Source organism: Nasonia vitripennis, unplaced genomic scaffold (genome assembly GCF_009193385.2).
Source record: "Nasonia vitripennis strain AsymCx unplaced genomic scaffold, Nvit_psr_1.1 unplaced0132, whole genome shotgun sequence".
Classification (NCBI taxonomy): domain Eukaryota; kingdom Metazoa; phylum Arthropoda; class Insecta; order Hymenoptera; family Pteromalidae; genus Nasonia; species Nasonia vitripennis.
The window spans coordinates 79,459-100,999 of record NW_022279911.1 but is presented as its reverse complement, the minus strand read 5'-3'; the positions used below and the strand labels follow the sequence as shown (position 1 = coordinate 100,999).

Genomic DNA, 21,541 nt, shown 5'->3' with positions numbered 1-21,541 from the left:
ATTCGCGAAAGCTCAGAGATCGCTGCTCGAGTGATCTATCGACCATTTCGCTAGAAACTGGCTTGGATTTTTATAAACAAAGAAAAAGCAGCACTGCTGACTGATTTACAAGCTCCAAATAATCAATTTTTAATATACGCACTCATTCGCGAAAGCTACGAACGCGCTGCTTAAGCGATCTATCGACGTTTCACTTGAAACTGGGCTTGGATTTTTTATAAAGAAAGAAAAAGCAGCACTTCTGACTGATTTACAAGCTCCAAATAATCAATTTTTAATACGCACTTTTCCGCGAAAGCTACGAACGCGCTGCTTAAGCGATCTATCGACATTTCGCTAGAACTGGGCTTGGATTTTTATAAACAAAGAAAAAGCAGCACTGCTGACTGATTTACAAGCTCCAAATAATCAATTTTTAATACGCACTCATTCGCGAAAGCTCGAACGCGCTCGAGTGATCTATCGACATTTCGCTAGAAACTGGGCTTGGATTTTTATAAACAAAGAAAAAGCAGCACTGCTGACTGATTTACAAGCTCCAAATAATCAATTTTTAATACGCACTTTTCGCGAAAGCTCAGAGATCGCTGCTCGAGTGATCTATCGACATTTCGCTAGAAACTGGGCTTGGATTTTTATAAACAAAGAAAAAGCAGCACTGCTGACTGATTTACAAGCTCCAAATATCAATTTTTAATACGCACTATTTCGCGAAAGCTACGAACGCTGCTTGAGCGATCTATCGACGTTTCCTTGAAACTGGGCTTGGATTTTTATAAAAAAGAAAAAGCAGCACTGCTGACTGATTTACAAGCTCCAAATAATCAATTTTTAATACGCCACTTTTCCGCGAAAGCTACGAACGCGCTGCTTAAGCGATCTATCGACATTTGCTAGAAACTGGGCTTGGATTTTTATAAACAAAGAAAAAGCAGCACTGCTGACTGATTTACAAGCTCCAAATAATCAATTTTTAATACGCACTCATTCGCGAAAGCTCAGAGATCGCTGCTCGAGTGATCTATCGACATTTCGCTAGAAACTGGGCTTGGATTTTTATAAACAAAGAAAAAGCAGCACTGCTGACTGATTTACAAGCTCCAAATAATCAATTTTTAATACGCACTTTTCCGCGAAAGCTACGAACGCGCTGCTTAAGCGATCTATCGACGTTTCACTTGAAACTGGGCTTGGATTTTTATAAAGAAGAAAAAGCAGCACTTCTGACTGATTTACAAGCTCCAAATAACCAATTTTTAATACGCACTTTTCCGCGAAAGCTACGACGCGCTGCTTAAGCGATCTATCGACATTTGCTAGAAACTGGGCTTGGATTTTTATAAACAAAGAAAAAGCAGCACTGCTGACTGATTTACAAGCTCCAAATAATCAATTTTTAATACGCACTTCTTCCGCGAAAGCTACGAACGCGCTGCTTAAGCGATCTATCGACGTTTCACTTGAAACTGGGCTTGGATTTTTATAAAGAAAGAAAAAGCAGCACTTCTGACTGATTTACAAGCTCCAAATAACCAATTTTTAATACGCACTTTTCCGCGAAAGCTACGAACGCGCTGCTTAAGCGATCTATCGACATTTTGCTAGAAACTGTGCTTGGATTTTTATAAACAAAGAAAAAGCAGCACTGCTGACTGATTTACAAGCTCCAAATAATCAATTTTTAATACGCACTCATTCGCGAAAGCTCAGAGATCGCTGCTCGAGTGATCTATCGACATTTCGCTAGAAACTGGGCTTGGATTTTTATAAACAAAGAAAAAGCAGCACTGCTGACTGATTTACAAGCTCCAAATAATCAATTTTTAATACGCACTTTTCCGCGAAAGCTACGAACGCGCTGCTTAAGCGATCTATCGACGTTTCACTTGAAACTGGGCTTGGATTTTTATAAAGAAAGAAAAAGCAGCACTTCTGACTGATTTACAAGCTCCAAATAACCAATTTTTAATACGCACTTTTCCGCGAAAGCTACGAACGCGCTGCTTAAGCGATCTATCGACATTTTGCTAGAAACTGTGCTTGGATTTTTATAAACAAAGAAAAAGCAGCACTGCTGACTGATTTACAAGCTCCAAATAATCAATTTTTAATACGCACTTTTCCGCGAAAGCTACGAACGCGCTGCTTAAGCGATCTATCGACGTTTCACTTGAAACTGGGCTTGGATTTTTATAAAGAAAGAAAAAGCAGCACTTCTGACTGATTTACAAGCTCCAAATAACCAATTTTTAATACGCACTTTTCCGCGAAAGCTACGAACGCGCTGCTTAAGCGATCTATCGACATTTTGCTAGAAACTGTGCTTGGATTTTTATAAACAAAGAAAAAGCAGCACTGCTGACTGATTTACAAGCTCCAAATAATCAATTTTTAATACGCACTCATTCGCGAAAGCTCAGAGATCGCTGCTCGAGTGATCTATCGACATTTCGCTAGAAACTGGGCTTGGATTTTTATAAACAAAGAAAAAGCAGCACTGCTGACTGATTTACAAGCTCCAAATAACCAATTTTTAATACGCACTTTTCCGCGAAAGCTACGAACGCGCTGCTTAAGCGATCTATCGACATTTGCTAGAAACTGGCTTGGATTTTTATAAACAAAGAAAAAGCAGCACTGCTGACTGATTTACAAGCTCCAAATAATCAATTTTTAATACGCACTTTTCCGCGAAAGCTACGAACGCGCTGCTTAAGCGATCTATCGACGTTTCACTTGAAACTGGGCTTGGATTTTTATAAAGAAAGAAAAAGCAGCACTTCTGACTGATTTACAAGCTCCAAATAACCAATTTTTAATACGCACTTTTCCGCGAAAGCTACGAACGCGCTGCTTAAGCGATCTATCGACATTTTGCTAGAAACTGTGCTTGGATTTTTATAAACAAAGAAAAAGCAGCACTGCTGACTGATTTACAAGCTCCAAATAATCAATTTTTAATACGCACTCATTCGCGAAAGCTCAGAGATCGCTGCTCGAGTGATCTATCGACATTTCGCTAGAAACTGGGCTTGGATTTTTATAAACAAAGAAAAAGCAGCACTGCTGACTGATTTACAAGCTCCAAATAATCAATTTTTAATACGCACTTTTCCGCGAAAGCTCAGAGATCGCTGCTCGAGTGATCTATCGACATTTCGCTAGAAACTGGGCTTGATTTTTATAAACAAAGAAAAAGCAGCACTGCTGACTGATTTACAAGCTCCAAATAATCAATTTTTAATACGCACTTTTCCGCGAAAGCTACGAACGCGCTGCTTAAGCGATCTATCGACGTTTCACTTGAAACTGGGCTTGGATTTTTATAAACAAAGAAAAAGCAGCACTGCTGACTGATTTACAAGCTCCAAATAATCAATTTTTAATACGCACTTTTCCGCGAAAGCTACGAACGCGCTGCTTAAGCGATCTATCGACGTTTCACTTGAAACTGGGCTTGGATTTTTATAAACAAAGAAAAAGCAGCACTGCTGACTGATTTACAAGCTCCAAATAACCAATTTTTAATACGCACTTTTCCGCGAAAGCTACGAACGCGCTGCTTAAGCGATCTATCGACATTTTGCTAGAAACTGTGCTTGGATTTTTATAAACAAAGAAAAAGCAGCACTGCTGACTGATTTACAAGCTCCAAATAATCAATTTTTAATACGCACTTTTCCGCGAAAGCTACGAACGCGCTGCTTAAGCGATCTATCGACGTTTCACTTGAAACTGGGCTTGGATTTTTATAAAGAAAGAAAAAGCAGCACTTCTGACTGATTTACAAGCTCCAAATAACCAATTTTTAATACGCACTTTTCCGCGAAAGCTACGAACGCGCTGCTTAAGCGATCTATCGACATTTTGCTAGAAACTGTGCTTGGATTTTTATAAACAAAGAAAAAGCAGCACTGCTGACTGATTTACAAGCTCCAAATAATCAATTTTTAATACGCACTCATTCGCGAAAGCTCAGAGATCATTGCTCGAGTGATCTATCGACATTTCGCTAGAAACTGGGCTTCGATTTTTATAAACAAAGAAAAAGCAGCACTGCTGACTGATTTACAAGCTCCAAATAATCAATTTTTAATACGCACTTTTCCGCGAAAGCTACGAACGCGCTGCTTAAGCGATCTATCGACGTTTCACTTGAAACTGGGCTTGGATTTTTATAAAGAAAGAAAAAGCAGCACTTCTGACTGATTTACAAGCTCCAAATAACCAATTTTTAATACGCACTTTTCCGCGAAAGCTACGAACGCGCTGCTTAAGCGATCTATCGACATTTCGCTAGAAACTGGGCTTGGATTTTTATAAACAAAGAAAAAGCAGCACTGCTGACTGATTTACAAGCTCCAAATAATCAATTTTTAATACGCACTCATTCGCGAAAGCTACGAACGCGCTGCTTAAGCGATCTATCGACGTTTCACTTGAAACTGGGCTTGGATTTTTATAAAGAAAGAAAAAGCAGCACTTCTGACTGATTTACAAGCTCCAAATAACCAATTTTTAATACGCACTTTTCCGCGAAAGCTACGAACGCGCTGCTTAAGCGATCTATCGACATTTTGCTAGAAACTGTGCTTGGATTTTTATAAACAAAGAAAAAGCAGCACTGCTGACTGATTTACAAGCTCCAAATAATCAATTTTTAATACGCACTCATTCGCGAAAGCTCAGAGATCGCTGCTCGAGTGATCTATCGACATTTCGCTAGAAACTGGGCTTGGATTTTTATAAACAAAGAAAAAGCAGCACTGCTGACTGATTTACAAGCTCCAAATAATCAATTTTTAATACGCACTCATTCGCGAAAGCTACGAACGCGCTGCTTAAGCGATCTATCGACGTTTCACTTGAAACTGGGCTTGGATTTTTATAAAGAAAGAAAAAGCAGCACTTCTGACTGATTTACAAGCTCCAAATAACCAATTTTTAATACGCACTTTTCCGCGAAAGCTACGAACGCGCTGCTTAAGCGATCTATCGACATTTTGCTAGAAACTGTGCTTGGATTTTTATAAACAAAGAAAAAGCAGCACTGCTGACTGATTTACAAGCTCCAAATAATCAATTTTTAATACGCACTTTTCCGCGAAAGCTCAGAGATCGCTGCTCGAGTGATCTATCGACATTTCGCTAGAAACTGGGCTTCGATTTTTATAAACAAAGAAAAAGCAGCACTGCTGACTGATTTACAAGCTCCAAATAATCAATTTTTAATACGCACTTTTCCGCGAAAGCTACGAACGCGCTGCTTAAGCGATCTATCGACGTTTCACTTGAAACTGGGCTTGGATTTTTATAAACAAAGAAAAAGCAGCACTGCTGACTGATTTACAAGCTCCAAATAATCAATTTTTAATACGCACTTTTCCGCGAAAGCTACGAACGCGCTGCTTAAGCGATCTATCGACGTTTCACTTGAAACTGGGCTTGGATTTTTATAAAGAAAGAAAAAGCAGCACTTCTGACTGATTTACAAGCTCCAAATAACCAATTTTTAATACGCACTTTTCCGCGAAAGCTACGAACGCGCTGCTTAAGCGATCTATCGACGTTTTGCTAGAAACTGTGCTTGGATTTTTATAAACAAAGAAAAAGCAGCACTGCTGACTGATTTACAAGCTCCAAATAACCAATTTTTAATACGCACTTTTCCGCGAAAGCTACGAACGCGCTGCTTAAGCGATCTATCGACATTTTGCTAGAAACTGTGCTTGGATTTTTATAAACAAAGAAAAAGCAGCACTGCTGACTGATTTACAAGCTCCAAATAATCAATTTTTAATACGCACTTTTCCGCGAAAGCTACGAACGCGCTGCTTAAGCGATCTATCGACGTTTCACTTGAAACTGGGCTTGGATTTTTATAAAGAAAGAAAAAGCAGCACTTCTGACTGATTTACAAGCTCCAAATAACCAATTTTTAATACGCACTTTTCCGCGAAAGCTACGAACGCGCTGCTTAAGCGATCTATCGACATTTTGCTAGAAACTGTGCTTGGATTTTTATAAACAAAGAAAAAGCAGCACTGCTGACTGATTTACAAGCTCCAAATAATCAATTTTTAATACGCACTCATTCGCGAAAGCTCAGAGATCGCTGCTCGAGTGATCTATCGACATTTCGCTAGAAACTGGGCTTCGATTTTATAAACAAAGAAAAAGCAGCACTGCTGACTGATTTACAAGCTCCAAATAATCAATTTTTAATACGCACTTTTCCGCGAAAGCTACGAACGCGCTGCTTAAGCGATCTATCGACGTTTCACTTGAAACTGGGCTTGGATTTTTATAAAGAAAGAAAAAGCAGCACTTCTGACTGATTTACAAGCTCCAAATAACCAATTTTTAATACGCACTTTTCCGCGAAAGCTACGAACGCGCTGCTTAAGCGATCTATCGACATTTCGCTAGAAACTGGGCTTGGATTTTTATAAACAAAGAAAAAGCAGCACTGCTGACTGATTTACAAGCTCCAAATAATCAATTTTTAATACGCACTCATTCGCGAAAGCTACGAACGCGCTGCTTAAGCGATCTATCGACGTTTCACTTGAAACTGGGCTTGGATTTTTATAAAGAAAGAAAAAGCAGCACTGCTGACTGATTTACAAGCTCCAAATAATCAATTTTTAATACGCACTTTTCCGCGAAAGCTACGAACGCGCTGCTTAAGCGATCTATCGACGTTTCACTTGAAACTGGGCTTGGATTTTTATAAACAAAGAAAAAGCAGCACTGCTGACTGATTTACAAGCTCCAAATAATCAATTTTTAATACGCACTTTTCCGCGAAAGCTACGAACGCGCTGCTTAAGCGATCTATCGACGTTTCACTTGAAACTGGGCTTGGATTTTTATAAAGAAAGAAAAAGCAGCACTTCTGACTGATTTACAAGCTCCAAATAACCAATTTTTAATACGCACTTTTCCGCGAAAGCTACGAACGCGCTGCTTAAGCGATCTATCGACGTTTCACTTGAAACTGGGCTTGGATTTTTATAAAGAAAGAAAAAGCAGCACTTCTGACTGATTTACAAGCTCCAAATAACCAATTTTTAATACGCACTTTTCCGCGAAAGCTACGAACGCGCTGCTTAAGCGATCTATCGACGTTTCACTTGAAACTGGGCTTGGATTTTTATAAAGAAAGAAAAAGCAGCACTTCTGACTGATTTACAAGCTCCAAATAACCAATTTTTAATACGCACTTTTCCGCGAAAGCTACGAACGCGCTGCTTAAGCGATCTATCGACATTTCGCTAGAAACTGGGCTTGGATTTTTATAAACAAAGAAAAAGCAGCACTGCTGACTGATTTACAAGCTCCAAATAATCAATTTTTAATACGCACTCATTCGCGAAAGCTCAGAGATCGCTGCTCGAGTGATCTATCGACATTTCGCTAGAAACTGTGCTTGGATTTTTATAAACAAAGAAAAAGCAGCACTGCTGACTGATTTACAAGCTCCAAATAATCAATTTTTAATACGCACTCATTCGCGAAAGCTCAGAGATCGCTGCTCGAGTGATCTATCGACATTTCGCTAGAAACTGGGCTTGGATTTTTATAAACAAAGAAAAAGCAGCACTGCTGACTGATTTACAAGCTCCAAATAATCAATTTTTAATACGCACTTTTCCGCGAAAGCTCAGAGATCGCTGCTCGAGTGATCTATCGACATTTCGCTAGAAACTGGGCTTGGATTTTTATAAACAAAGAAAAAGCAGCACTGCTGACTGATTTACAAGCTCCAAATAATCAATTTTTAATACGCACTCATTCGCGAAAGCTCAGAGATCGCTGCTCGAGTGATCTATCGACATTTCGCTAGAAACTGGGCTTGGATTTTTATAAACAAAGAAAAAGCAGCACTGCTGACTGATTTACAAGCTCCAAATAATCAATTTTTAATACGCACTCATTCGCGAAAGCTCCGAAATCGCTGCTCGAGTGATCTATCGACATTTCGCTAGAAACTGGGCTTGGATTTTTATAAACAAAGAAAAGCAGCACTGCTGACTGATTTACAAGCTCCAAATAACCAATTTTTAATACGCACTTTTCCGCGAAAGCTACGAACGCGCTGCTTAAGCGATCTATCGACGTTTCACTTGAAACTGGGCTTGGATTTTTATAAAGAAAGAAAAAGCAGCACTTCTGACTGATTTACAAGCTCCAAATAACCAATTTTTAATACGCACTTTTCCGCGAAAGCTACGAACGCGCTGCTTAAGCGATCTATCGACATTTTGCTAGAAACTGTGCTTGGATTTTTATAAACAAAGAAAAAGCAGCACTGCTGACTGATTTACAAGCTCCAAATAATCAATTTTTAATACGCACTCATTCGCGAAAGCTCAGAGATCGCTGCTCGAGTGATCTATCGACATTTCGCTAGAAACTGGGCTTCGATTTTTATAAACAAAGAAAAAGCAGCACTGCTGACTGATTTACAAGCTCCAAATAATCAATTTTTAATACGCACTTTTCCGCGAAAGCTACGAACGCGCTGCTTAAGCGATCTATCGACGTTTCACTTGAAACTGGGCTTGGATTTTTATAAAGAAAGAAAAAGCAGCACTTCTGACTGATTTACAAGCTCCAAATAACCAATTTTTAATACGCACTTTTCCGCGAAAGCTACGAACGCGCTGCTTAAGCGATCTATCGACATTTCGCTAGAAACTGGGCTTGGATTTTTATAAACAAAGAAAAAGCAGCACTGCTGACTGATTTACAAGCTCCAAATAATCAATTTTTAATACGCACTCATTCGCGAAAGCTACGAACGCGCTGCTTAAGCGATCTATCGACGTTTCACTTGAAACTGGGCTTGGATTTTTATAAAGAAAGAAAAAGCAGCACTTCTGACTGATTTACAAGCTCCAAATAACCAATTTTTAATACGCACTTTTCCGCGAAAGCTACGAACGCGCTGCTTAAGCGATCTATCGACATTTTGCTAGAAACTGTGCTTGGATTTTTATAAACAAAGAAAAAGCAGCACTGCTGACTGATTTACAAGCTCCAAATAATCAATTTTTAATACGCACTCATTCGCGAAAGCTCAGAGATCGCTGCTCGAGTGATCTATCGACATTTCGCTAGAAACTGGGCTTGGATTTTTATAAACAAAGAAAAAGCAGCACTGCTGACTGATTTACAAGCTTCAAATAATCAATTTTTAATACGCACTTTTCCGCGAAAGCTACGAACGCGCTGCTTAAGCGATCTATCGACGTTTCACTTGAAACTGGGCTTGGATTTTTATAAAGAAAGAAAAAGCAGCACTGCTGACTGATTTACAAGCTCCAAATAATCAATTTTTAATACGCACTCATTCGCGAAAGCTCAGAGATCGCTGCTCGAGCGATCTATCGACGTTTCACTTGAAACTGGGCTTGGATTTTTATAAAGAAAGAAAAAGCAGCACTTCTGACTGATTTACAAGCTCCAAATAACCAATTTTTAATACGCACTTTTCCGCGAAAGCTACGAACGCGCTGCTTAAGCGATCTATCGACATTTCGCTAGAAACTGGGCTTGGATTTTTATAAACAAAGAAAAAGCAGCACTGCTGACTGATTTACAAGCTCCAAATAATCAATTTTTAATACGCACTCATTCGCGAAAGCTCAGAGATCGCTGCTCGAGTGATCTATCGACATTTCGCTAGAAACTGTGCTTGGATTTTTATAAACAAAGAAAAAGCAGCACTGCTGACTGATTTACAAGCTCCAAATAATCAATTTTTAATACGCACTCATTCGCGAAAGCTCAGAGATCGCTGCTCGAGTGATCTATCGACATTTCGCTAGAAACTGGGCTTGGATTTTTATAAACAAAGAAAAAGCAGCACTGCTGACTGATTTACAAGCTCCAAATAATCAATTTTTAATACGCACTTTTCCGCGAAAGCTCAGAGATCGCTGCTCGAGTGATCTATCGACATTTCGCTAGAAACTGGGCTTGGATTTTTATAAACAAAGAAAAAGCAGCACTGCTGACTGATTTACAAGCTCCAAATAATCAATTTTTAATACGCACTCATTCGCGAAAGCTCAGAGATCGCTGCTCGAGTGATCTATCGACATTTCGCTAGAAACTGGGCTTGGATTTTTATAAACAAAGAAAAAGCAGCACTGCTGACTGATTTACAAGCTCCAAATAATCAATTTTTAATACGCACTCATTCGCGAAAGCTCCGAAATCGCTGCTCGAGTGATCTATCGACATTTCGCTAGAAACTGGGCTTGGATTTTTATAAACAAAGAAAAGCAGCACTGCTGACTGATTTACAAGCTCCAAATAATCAATTTTTAATACGCACTCATTCGCGAAAGCTCAGAGATCGCTGCTCGAGTGATCTATCGACATTTCGCTAGAAACTGTGCTTGGATTTTTATAAACAAAGAAAAAGCAGCACTCCTGACCAAATTACAAGTTCTGAAAAATGAATTTTCAATGTGCACACTTTCGCGAAAGCTCCGAAATCGCTGCTCGAGTGATCTATCGACATCGCTAGAAACTGGGCTTGGATTTTTATAAACAAAGAAAAAGCAGCGCTGCTGACTGATTTACAAGCTCCAAATAATCAATTTTTAATGCGCACTCATTCGCGAAAGCTCAGAGATCGCTGCTCGAGTGATTTATCGATATTCCGCTAGAAACTGTGCTTGGATTTTTATAAACAAAGAAAAGCAGCACTCCTGACCAAATAACAAGTTCTGAACAACTATTCTCGGATTTTAATAAAATACGGGTAGTGCTACTTTTGGCAGGTTTTAGAGCTACAAAAAATTAATTTTATAATTTTATGGATGAAGAATTAAATTCAAATTGTATAGGTCTTACCTGGCTGACCTCTACATTCATTATAAAACATTCATTCTTTATTACAAATTTTATTTTCATTATAAATCACTTACAGGATCAAGTTAAATGAAAAGTTCATCGATTTATGACTGACAGTGTTATAGCTATGCCAATTACGCATGAATTTTTTGCTCAAGTGTGAGTGTGCGTTTGTCTTTGTCGTATTGCAAGTCTGCTAGAGGAGACCTGCTTTGCAGGTGTTAGCTGACGAACTAGAAATTTGCTTTTATAGCAGTTTAACATGAGGTGCGTCTCCCCGTACCGATTTTCTTACGTCCGGGTGTAGCCAACTGATCATCTCGAACATCATTATCGTTTCCTATAATGATGCTTGTAGAAAACTTCTGCAGCATTTAGTTGCGATGGCTAGCTGTGGCTTGAGCAGACGTTTGCATCTTCGCGTTAAACTATTGAACAGCAACCTTTGGTTACGGTATCTGCGAAGTCGCTGAGTTCAACCTTGTTGGCCACTTCGGTACTGGGCTATGTAACGGATCTTGCGTATTCATCTTCTGTATTGACGACTGCATGTTAATTAAGAGGTTGAGATGAAGGAGTAAATCATACACAAACGGGTGTCTTTGAACACTCGTTGCAATTCGTTTGATACTTAAAAAATATTGAAAATTTAAAATGAAACAACTCACTTCGTCAAAAACAAGCTGATTAGAAGGTAGAGAGCAAATTCACTGAGTAGGAGTAGTATGGGATCGCGCCGATGGAAAAGGATTCGCAGCAGGATGTAGGAGAGGTTGGCAAGTTGACCAGCAGCCCGAATAAACTTCTTACACGATCTGTCACGTAAAGAATTTGTATGGATTATACTTTTTATTTGCACAATGAGCACGCGTTTAAATTGTCCTAATTGCCGTTCAAACTGGCCGCTTACTAGATTATGGTTCTGAAAATTGTAACTTATATCTAAAAATTAACAATCAAGTAATTTTTTTTCTAAAGCACTAATGAAAATAATGCTTTAAAATTCTTTTACAATACAAACTTAGCATACACACTCAATTATTCGGCAGATTTTGCTCTCAAACCCAGAGAATTGTTGATGACGTTTAAAAAGGAACGTTCGAGTCAGGCCAAGGACGCCTGACATTCAAGATCTCAAACTAACTCGATACCTCTCCAAAATTCAGAGCACTATGTTTTTTTTAAATTCTGAGACTGGGCTTGGATTTTTATTGAAAAGGAAAAGCACCGCTGCTGACAGATTTACGAGCTCCGAAAAATCAAATTTCAATGAGCACTCTTTCGCGAAAGCTCCGAGATCGCTTCTTTAGCGATCTACCGACGTTTCGCGAAAAACTGTGCTCGGATTTCGGAGTCGAGCGTTGTGACAGGGACACCTCTAGCAGACGAACTAACCTTGAGTCATAACAATAACAAACCGGTGTAGTACCGTCTTGCTTCGGTCCGCCCTGTTCCGCGTTCCGCTGTGGTCGCCATGTCTAGCTCTCGCGAACTAATTCACATCTTACAAAATTTATTTCGTTAATTATTAAAAAATAAAATCTACATCTAACGATAATGTTTTTTGGTGGTTTTAAGCATTATTGGCCACGGCCTATGCGATGGAAGGATAAAAAACATCCTACCATACTTTTTTTTGCACTTATTATTTTTAACCTCTGACAATTTTTTTACTGATAAATCCTATCGAACGGAGCAAACGACAGAAGCTAGAGCTAAGTTTACTCTAACTTTTCACTAAAAAAGATTTGTTTGCACCCCCGCTAATTTTGCTAAAATCACCAATTTAAGTATCTGTACGCTTGATCGTAGACATACTGTATATATATAATTATGATTTTGATCCATGATTAAAATTGTTGAGAAAGGTTGGATCAATAAACAACAACTTGAGGTTTATTTATTGTTGAAGTATATTGTAAAAGGCTTGAGAGCCTAGTCGGCGGCACGTCTGCTCACATCGGAGTCTTACAGGCAAGAGAGAGAGTGTATAGTACAGTACAGCATAGTCTGGCTCTACACACGGAATATGATATAGTACGTAATAGGCGATTAGAGTATAGCGCGAGACATGCGCAGTTCGTCAGCTCTCGCGTGAGCTCGTCTCAATGCACAAAATCGCAGTTGACCAATAGATGGCGCGACGTGTACCATTTTGGTGCTAATAATCAAGATTATAATACTTACTATATTACAACACGCCTCCTTAAGTTTATAATCTTGATCTTTAGCATTAACTTTTCATTTTCGATACATTTTTCTATTACATTTCAAATTAATCTTAGCGCTTTTCTATTTTCTATAAACTTTGTTTTATCTAGACTTTTCGTTAACATATCTGCTAAATTGAATTGAGAGTCTATTTTTATAATATCAATTATGCCATTTTCATAATTCTCATTAATATAATGATATTGCACTTCAATGTGCTTCGAGTTTTTAGTGAAGTTACCATATTTTGCAATCGCAATTGCACCTGAGTTATCCTCATACATAATAATTGGTTTATCGAATTCTACATTGAACATTTCGCTTAATAAATTTTTTACAAACAATATTTCTGTTACTGCTTCTGACATAGCAGTATATTCTGCGAAAGTTGAACATTTGGTTACAGTGCTTTGTTTATGAGTTTTCCAGAAAATTACATTACCATAAAGTCTTATTACAAAGCCTGTTGTAGATTTTCTATCTACATTATCACCTGCATAATCAGAATCTACCATACAATCTAATATTTCGTTTTTCAAGTTTTCACAATATGTCAATTGTAGATCTTTAGTTTTATACAGATATTTTAGGATTCTCAATGCATATTTATAATGTGTTTGGTCGTAGCAACTTTGGTATCGACTTAAATAATTTACGCTATACGCAATATCTGGCCTTGTGCCTGTACTAATGTATAATAATTCTCCTATCAAGTTTCTATATTTTATATTTTCATCAATTTCACTAGCTTGATCTAGTTTTAAATTTGACTCCATTGGAGTATCATATAATTTGGCTTTTTCTAAATTATATTTAGTGGCTAAAGATTCAATGTATTTTGTTTGACTTAAAGTCATTTTGTGTCTATCATCGCTATAATTTATATCAATACCTATATATTGGCTTATTTTGCCTAAATCTTTCATCACAAATCTTTGCATTAGACTAGCTTTAACTTTATCTATTTTATTTTTATCTTTGCAACAAATTAGGAGATCATCAACAAAAACTAAAATATATATTGAATCTTTGTTCGTATTATTTACGTATAGACAGTAATCGTAGTTACTTCTCACAAAATTTAAGCTTTCGATAAATTTATTAAAACAATCGTACCAAGCTCTAGGACTTTCTCGCAGTCCGTATAATGCCTTTTGCAGTTTGCAAACTTTATTGTCACCTGTTTCGTAACCTTTTGGTTCATTTATATACACCTCGGTTTTTACATCACCGTTTAAGAAAGCTGTCTCTACATCCATTTGTTCTATAAATAAATTGTTTTTACAACTGTACGACAATAAAATTTTCAAAGTTTGCATTTTTCCTACGGGCGAATAAACATTATCTAAATATTCCTTTTGTTGAAATCCTCTTACAACTAATCTCGCTTTATACACATTATTGTTTTTCTTTTTGTAGACCCATTTCACATCAATGACTTTTTTGTCTTTTGGCCTTTCAACAATTTGCCAAGTTTTATTTTTCATAAGACTATTGATTTCGGAATCCATCGCAATTTTCCATTGTTTATATTCATTTGAGTTTAACGCCTCCTCGAATGTATTTGGTACATTTGCATCAATATGATTTACATATATAAAATGAGTTACAGGATTTCCGTATCTATTTACAGGACTTTTCTTTCTATTAGATTTTCTTTGTACTTTTAAACTTGAATTATCATTTTCAGCAATATCAAAATTTAATTCATTTTCTCTACTTTCATAATTATCTATACGATTTTCGAAATTTATTTCATTACCCCTACTTGACTCGAGAGTCGAAGAATGGGTAAAAGAGTTTAGTTTGTTTTCTACATTTTCAGATTCGCTATTTTCCAAATCTCTATCTTTTTCATCATCAAGTTTTTCTAAGCAAATAATTTCTGTATTTTCTTCGACTACTTGTACATGTCTAGCATGAATAACTCTACCATTGACGAGAACTTTATAGCCATTTTCTACATAACCTACTAGTACACCTAATTGGGCTTTATCGTCCCATTTGCTTTTTCGCAACGCTTCTGGTACTCGTACAAAGACTCGACTGCCATAAATTTTTAAATGATCAACATTTGGTTTTTTACCAAAGAATATTTCGTATGGCGTTTTATTTTTAGCTGTATTTGCAATTGTGCGATTTTTTAGATAAGCTACTGTTTTCATAATTTCAGGCCAATATCGCCTATGAATTTTTGCTTCACGCATTAAACATCTGCCCATATCCATTGCGGATCTATTATATCTTTCCGCTACTCCATTTAATTCATGGACGTACGGTGGGCATGGCAATAGTTCAATTCCTTTTGATTTTATAAAATCATGAATTTCCTTATTTAAATATTCTTTGCCATTATCACAACGTAATTTCTTAACTCGCTTACTAAATTTATTTTCTACTAAACTAACAAATTCTTTTAAACAACTGGCAGTCTCTGATTTATTTTTAATGCAGAAAATTCTAGTACACTTACTATAATCATCAATGAAAGTTACAAAATATTTTTCTCCCCCATAACCGATTGTGTTATGTGGACCATTTAAATCTGTGTGAATTAATTCTAAAATTTCCGTAGTTTTTGATCTATTATTTTCGAACGGTACATTTGCCATTTTACTCTCTATACAATTTGCACATTTCATTTCGACATTTTCTATTTTTTCTGGCAATCCTTTTACTAATTTATTTTTCACTAATTTGTTCAAATATTGAAAGTTAACATGACCTAGTGCTCTATGCCATTTCTCTTTATCAGTTAATTTTAATGAATTTACAAACATTTGCTTATTTTCCTTTTCAATTACATAGCTTTTCATAAAATATAGATTATCCTTTTTGTTTGCGACTGCTATTAATTCTCTATTTTTATTGTAAATTTTGGCATCATCATTTTTTGCTACTACTGTATAATTTTCTGTGACTTTAGAGAAACTCAGTATGTTTTGTCTAATGCCTTGAACATAATAATCATTTTTTACGTCTACTTGTTTTTGATTGTAATAATTTTTAAAAAGTAATTTTACAGTTCCAATTTTAGTAGCTTTCAAACTTTTACCATCAGGTAATTTTACTTCAATAGGATTTTTTAAACATACGAATTTATCAAAATATTTATCATTATTTACAATGTGGTCTGTGCAGCCACTATCTAGTAACCAATTAATTTGACCTAAACTTTCGCTACTATTTTCTAACGCAGTTACCTGGTTTACCTCTGGGTTGCAGACCTGGGTCAGCCATGCTTCGGATGAGTAGTCGCCCTGTTGTTCGCCTGAAGATTTAGCTTTGGGTTGACCTTGACCTCTGCCTCGCTGATTGCCTCGGTAGTTGCCTCGGTTGAAGCCTCTGTTGAACCCTCTATTGTAGCCTCGTTGATTTCCTCGTTGATGACCTCGTTGACCTTGACTGGATTGAGCACCTCGTCCTCGGTTGCTCTGCTGCTGTGGTCTCGTACACTCGTTTATGACGTGGCCAAATTTTCCACAGTTAAAACATTTGCCTTTGGTTTGTACCGCAAAGGTACTGGCATTACTTTTATTATCTGACTCAGCATTAGTCATATTTTTCTCTTTTATTTTCGACTTTACATAGTCTACTGTTCTTTGGTCTTCTGGGATAACATCTATAAAATCCCCAATGTAACTATAGCTTGGTGGTAAAGCTCTAAGTAGATATCTCAATTTTTCGACTTCTTCTAATTTCCCACCAGCTGATTTGAATTCATTAGTTACTTTTTCGAATTCGACAAAAAATTCTTCCACTGAATTATAATTATTTAATTTGATTTCTTCGATTTTTCCTCTGCATATAATTTGCAAGGCTGTTGATTGTGTTAAATACATTTTATCGAATTTTGTTATCATCTCGAGAGCTGTTTTACATTCACCGATGTATTCTAATTGTTTGTCTGAGATAGCACTAATTATCATAGTGCGAGCTTTTAAATCAATCTTTTTCCAATCATCTTCTTTGCCTTTATATTTATCAGGCATTTCATTTATTGCTGGTTCGTTGCACTCTTTATACTCTAACAGGATCATTAATCTAATTTTCCAACTGGAATAATTTGTACCATCAAACACTGGTATCATAATGTCTTCGATTTTCGCTTGCTTAGCCATTTCTTTTTCTTTTGCACTAATGCTCTCGTATACTTGATTTTTCAATTTAATAATCTTCTTGAGTGCTTTTTAAAAATATTTTTCTAATTTGATTTCTTGATTTTTCTTTTAATTCAATATTTTTGGCTTCTAATCCGTCTTCTTGTTTTACTTTAGGCTTAAGCCACAAGTACATGTGCTTAACCTCTAATTTGCACGTGCTCTGAAATAGCACTTCACCACGTGTTTCACTCGCCGACTTTAATCTTCTTGCATCGCACTTAAATCTTGATTAGTTTTTAAAAATCTTTTTATTGTTGAGTAGCTGACGACTTTATCTACGTCACTGAGCTTATATTTTTCTTCTTTAACCCTTTTTGACCGGTTAATTTTCACTTGAAAATCTTCTTCTATCGACAGACGTTTCTATACGAAAATTCGAATATCAATGCTTCACATGCATATAATTTCTCCAGATATTTTCTTCTTTAATTTCACTGCTCAATTTTTCACTGTGCGATTTACTTTTTTTAACAATAACCGTTAACTACTTTCCACGTGGCTTTTCTTCTAACCTCACTTTGTTTTACACTAAATATCTCTCATGTCACTCATATGAGTAGACATGCGGGATAAAATATAAATACCAACCATAGCTCCTGCTACCATGTTGAGAAAGGTTGGATCAATAAACAACAACTTGAGGTTTATTTATTGTTGAAGTATATTGTAAAAGGCTTGAGAGCCTAGTCGGCGGCACGTCTGCTCACATCGGAGTCTTACAGGCAAGAGAGAGAGTGTATAGTACAGTACAGCATAGTCTGGCTCTACACACGGAATATGATATAGTACGTAATAGGCGATTAGAGTATAGCGCGAGACATGCGCAGTTCGTCAGCTCTCGCGTGAGCTCGTCTCAATGCACAAAATCGCAGTTGACCAATAGATGGCGCGACGTGTACCATTTTGGTGCTAATAATCAAGATTATAATACTTACTATATTACAACAAAAATAAATTCTGCAATTTTATTATTATTATTACTCTTCATCTCAACATAGGTTTGCATTTGGAAGTATTACACATTGAATAATAAGTATAATTATACAACGTTCAATAATTGAATATCTACTATAATATTCAAATTATAGGAATTTTAAAATACGTAGATTACAGCTGAAAAATATTTTTTTGTGGTATTTAAATTTTTCTGATAATATTAAGACGGAACGAGCGAGCGCTAGCGAGCGAGTTTTTCGCTAGTAATAATTAATAGCAATAAGAGCCTTATACTTTTGATTTTATTTATATGCCTACTTTCACTTTCATTCATTTCGTGCCTTTGTCCTTGCAGCTTGTTATGGGATTCATCTCTCTTTACATCAACTTTCAGCCTTTCTCTGGCCTCTATTAAAAAATGGGATACATTATAAAAATTAATCCAGCAGAGGAAAATATTTCCTGTTCGCCGGTCTGGAATACAAAAAAATTTATAAAATTTGCTTAAAATTAACTGAAAACTAAAATAATTGTTAAAATTGCTGCTGCGACGTGTTCGTAACCATTAGATTAGGTCTCGGTGCTAATGCCGGTCAACCCCAGCGTTTGCAATATTTTTTCTGAATATTCTCTCCATCACGTATTGTCGTCATAACGTTTACAAAACTGGTATTAGCTGTTCTGTTGTATCCACTTCTTTATCCTTCCTTTTGTCTTGTAGTCTTTAGTTATTGTTTCTGACCTCACGAGCAAAAGCACGAGGCCGGCCACAAGCTTTGACTTTCGGATGTGTCTACGCGAGAGTTGCGTAAAGTCGCCGCAATACTTTTACGTTGAGATTACAAGCTTGGAAGGCGTGAAAAAGTTAGTAACTATCTGAACGAACGCAATGACTTCACGCAAGTCTACGGCCGCTATACAGAGAACTTGCGGTAGCCTCCGACTCGCGTACGGCAAGCTTTTATTTTTTTCTTTTAGCCGCGGATTTCGAACGGCGCGGGTCTAATGCTGGGCGTAAACGGATCCCTGCTGCTCGTGGAAACTCACTGAAGGTGAATATTTCTTAGAGAGTCAGAAAGTGCGAGCTTTCGCTGCGGTCACCGGTCACCCAATACGCTTTTCTCGTCGAGAGTCAGAAGTGCTCGTGTGCATAGCGAGCTTCGAGCTCCGGGCGCGCTTCGCTCGTTGCTCCAGGTTCACCGACAGGAGTTCGGTGAAAAGTCTCGATTCGAATAGAGCACCTTGGTCTGTGGTGACCGTGGTTGGTGAGTCGTACCGACAGATCCAATTGTCGTAAAAGGCACGAGCAACTGTTGCTGCCGTTGTGTCCATGATTGGGATTGCTTCCGGCCATCTTGAATATCGATCAATGATCGTAAGGAGATGAGTGTAGCCGTGGCTATTGGCAAATGGGCCAACTAAGTCCAAGTGGACGTAATCGAATCTCGCGTCTGGCGTGACAAAATGGTTAGGTAGGAATTTGTTATGTTTTGTGACTTTAGATTGCTGACAGTCGAGGCACGATTTGCACCAAACAGCGATATCGCGGCTCATATTGGGCCAAACGTATACTGCTGTTGAATGAGGCGACTCGTGACCTTTACTCCAGGATGCGATTGTGAATGGAAATTTTTGAAAACTGTTTTCCTCAATTACTCTTTTCAAAACGTAATATTTCGTACATCAAAAGTGTTCAGCATGATAACCAGTTGTTTTAAGAAATATTGAGAAAATAAATCTAAATTATTTATTATAAATACTCAAGCTTAAGAAAACTTGTCAGCTCCCTTCTTAACATACACAATCTTAAGTGCAACATACTATTTTCAAAAGTTGTGCGCAAAGGAGGTACTCTATAATACCATATATTATTATCAAGTTGACAAAATTACGCTCTTAAGATTTTCTTAACTAAAATTAAAGAAATGAAAACTAAACATTTTCTTAAATAATATTGAAGAAATGAAAACTAAACATTTTCTTAACTAAATTAGTTAATTCTGTACGTTTAAAATATATTTGTTGGCCCTGAAAAGGGCCGATTGTATAAAAAAGGAAGTCAAGAAAAAAAATTAGGCACGCTCTCCACGAATGCGTCTTGCCAATTGGATGTCCTTAGGCATGATGGTAACTCGCTTAGCGTGAATGGCGCAGAGGTTGGTGTCCTCGAAAAGACCAACGAGGTATGCCTCGCTAGCCTCCTGCAGAGCCATGACAGCTGAGCTCTGGAAGCGCAGGTCGGTCTTGAAGTCCTGAGCGATCTCACGCACAAGACGCTGGAAAGGCAGCTTGCGAATCAGAAGCTCCGTGCTCTTCTGGTAGCGACGAATTTCACGAAGAGCCACGGTTCCTGGTCTGTAGCGATGGGGTTTCTTGACACCTCCGGTAGCCGGGGCGCTCTTGCGAGCGGCCTTGGTGGCGAGCTGCTTACGCGGAGCCGTTTTTTTGCGGTGATTCTCCAGCTCGCCGTGGATTTCGCTTAGCCCGGATCTCTGCCTAGACGTGATTCTTGTGCCCGCTGCAAACTTTTGAACACAGCGGGTATATTTTTTTTAGGCGGATCTCGAGCTCGAGGTTAATTTTAATCACACCGTGGGTTTGGTGCTCAGAGTGAACCTCGAGCTCGCCGTGGATTTGAATAGCGCCGGTCAAAAGCTAGACTTGATCGGATCTCGTGCTCGACGTGAATATCGAGCTCGCCGCGGATTCGAATAGCGCCGGTCAAAATCGAGACTTAAAAGGATCTCTAGCTCGACGTGAATATCGAGCTCGCCGTGGATTTTGAACTGCGCAAGTCTAAAGCTAGACATGAACGAATCTCTTGCTCGACATGATCATCGAGCTCGCCGTGGATTTTGAACTGCGCAAGTCTAAAGCTAGACGTCAACGGATCTCGTGCTCGACGCGAATATCGAGCTCGCCGTGGATTTCGAGCTTCGCGAGTCAAAAGCTAGACGAGAACGGATCTCGTGCTCGACGTGAATATCGAGCTCGCCGTGGATTTCGAGCTTCGCAAGTCAAAAGCTGGACGAGAACGGATCTCGTGCTCGACGTGAATATCGAGCGCGAGGCAGACTTTGAATTCCGTAAGTCTTTACTAGACATGAACGAATCTCTTGCTCGACGTGATCATCGAGCTCGCCGTGGATTTTGAATTTCGCAAGTCAAATCTAGACGAGAACGGATCTCTTGCTCGACGCGAATATCGAGCTCGAGGCAGACTTTGAACTCCGTAAGTCAAAAGCTAGACGAGAACGGATCTCTTGCTCGACGCGAATATCGAGCTCGCCGTGGATTTCGAGCTTCGCGAGTCAAAAGCTAGACGCAAACGGATCACTTGCTCGACGCGAATATCGAGA

General features: G+C 38.0%; 1 protein-coding gene and 1 long non-coding RNA gene across 2 annotated transcripts; both read right to left on the bottom strand.

Annotated features, from left to right (window-relative positions):
- Positions 1 to 10,906: 10,906 nt before the first annotated feature.
- On the bottom strand, positions 10,907 to 12,826 carry LOC116418269. The gene is made up of 2 exons (XR_004228330.1): positions 11,541 to 12,826; positions 10,907 to 11,417 (listed from the first exon to the last, which is right to left on the bottom strand). It is a non-coding gene; the product is annotated as an uncharacterized LOC116418269 (long non-coding RNA).
- A 7,364-nt stretch (positions 12,827 to 20,190) lies between these two features.
- On the bottom strand, positions 20,191 to 20,728 carry LOC100114377 (histone H3.3-like; the record flags this gene model as incomplete). The annotated part of the gene is made up of 1 exon (XM_031933309.1): positions 20,191 to 20,728. A coding segment is annotated over one exon (474 nt), but the record flags the coding sequence as incomplete, so codon positions are not given.
- Between the last annotated feature and the right edge of the window lie 813 nt (positions 20,729 to 21,541).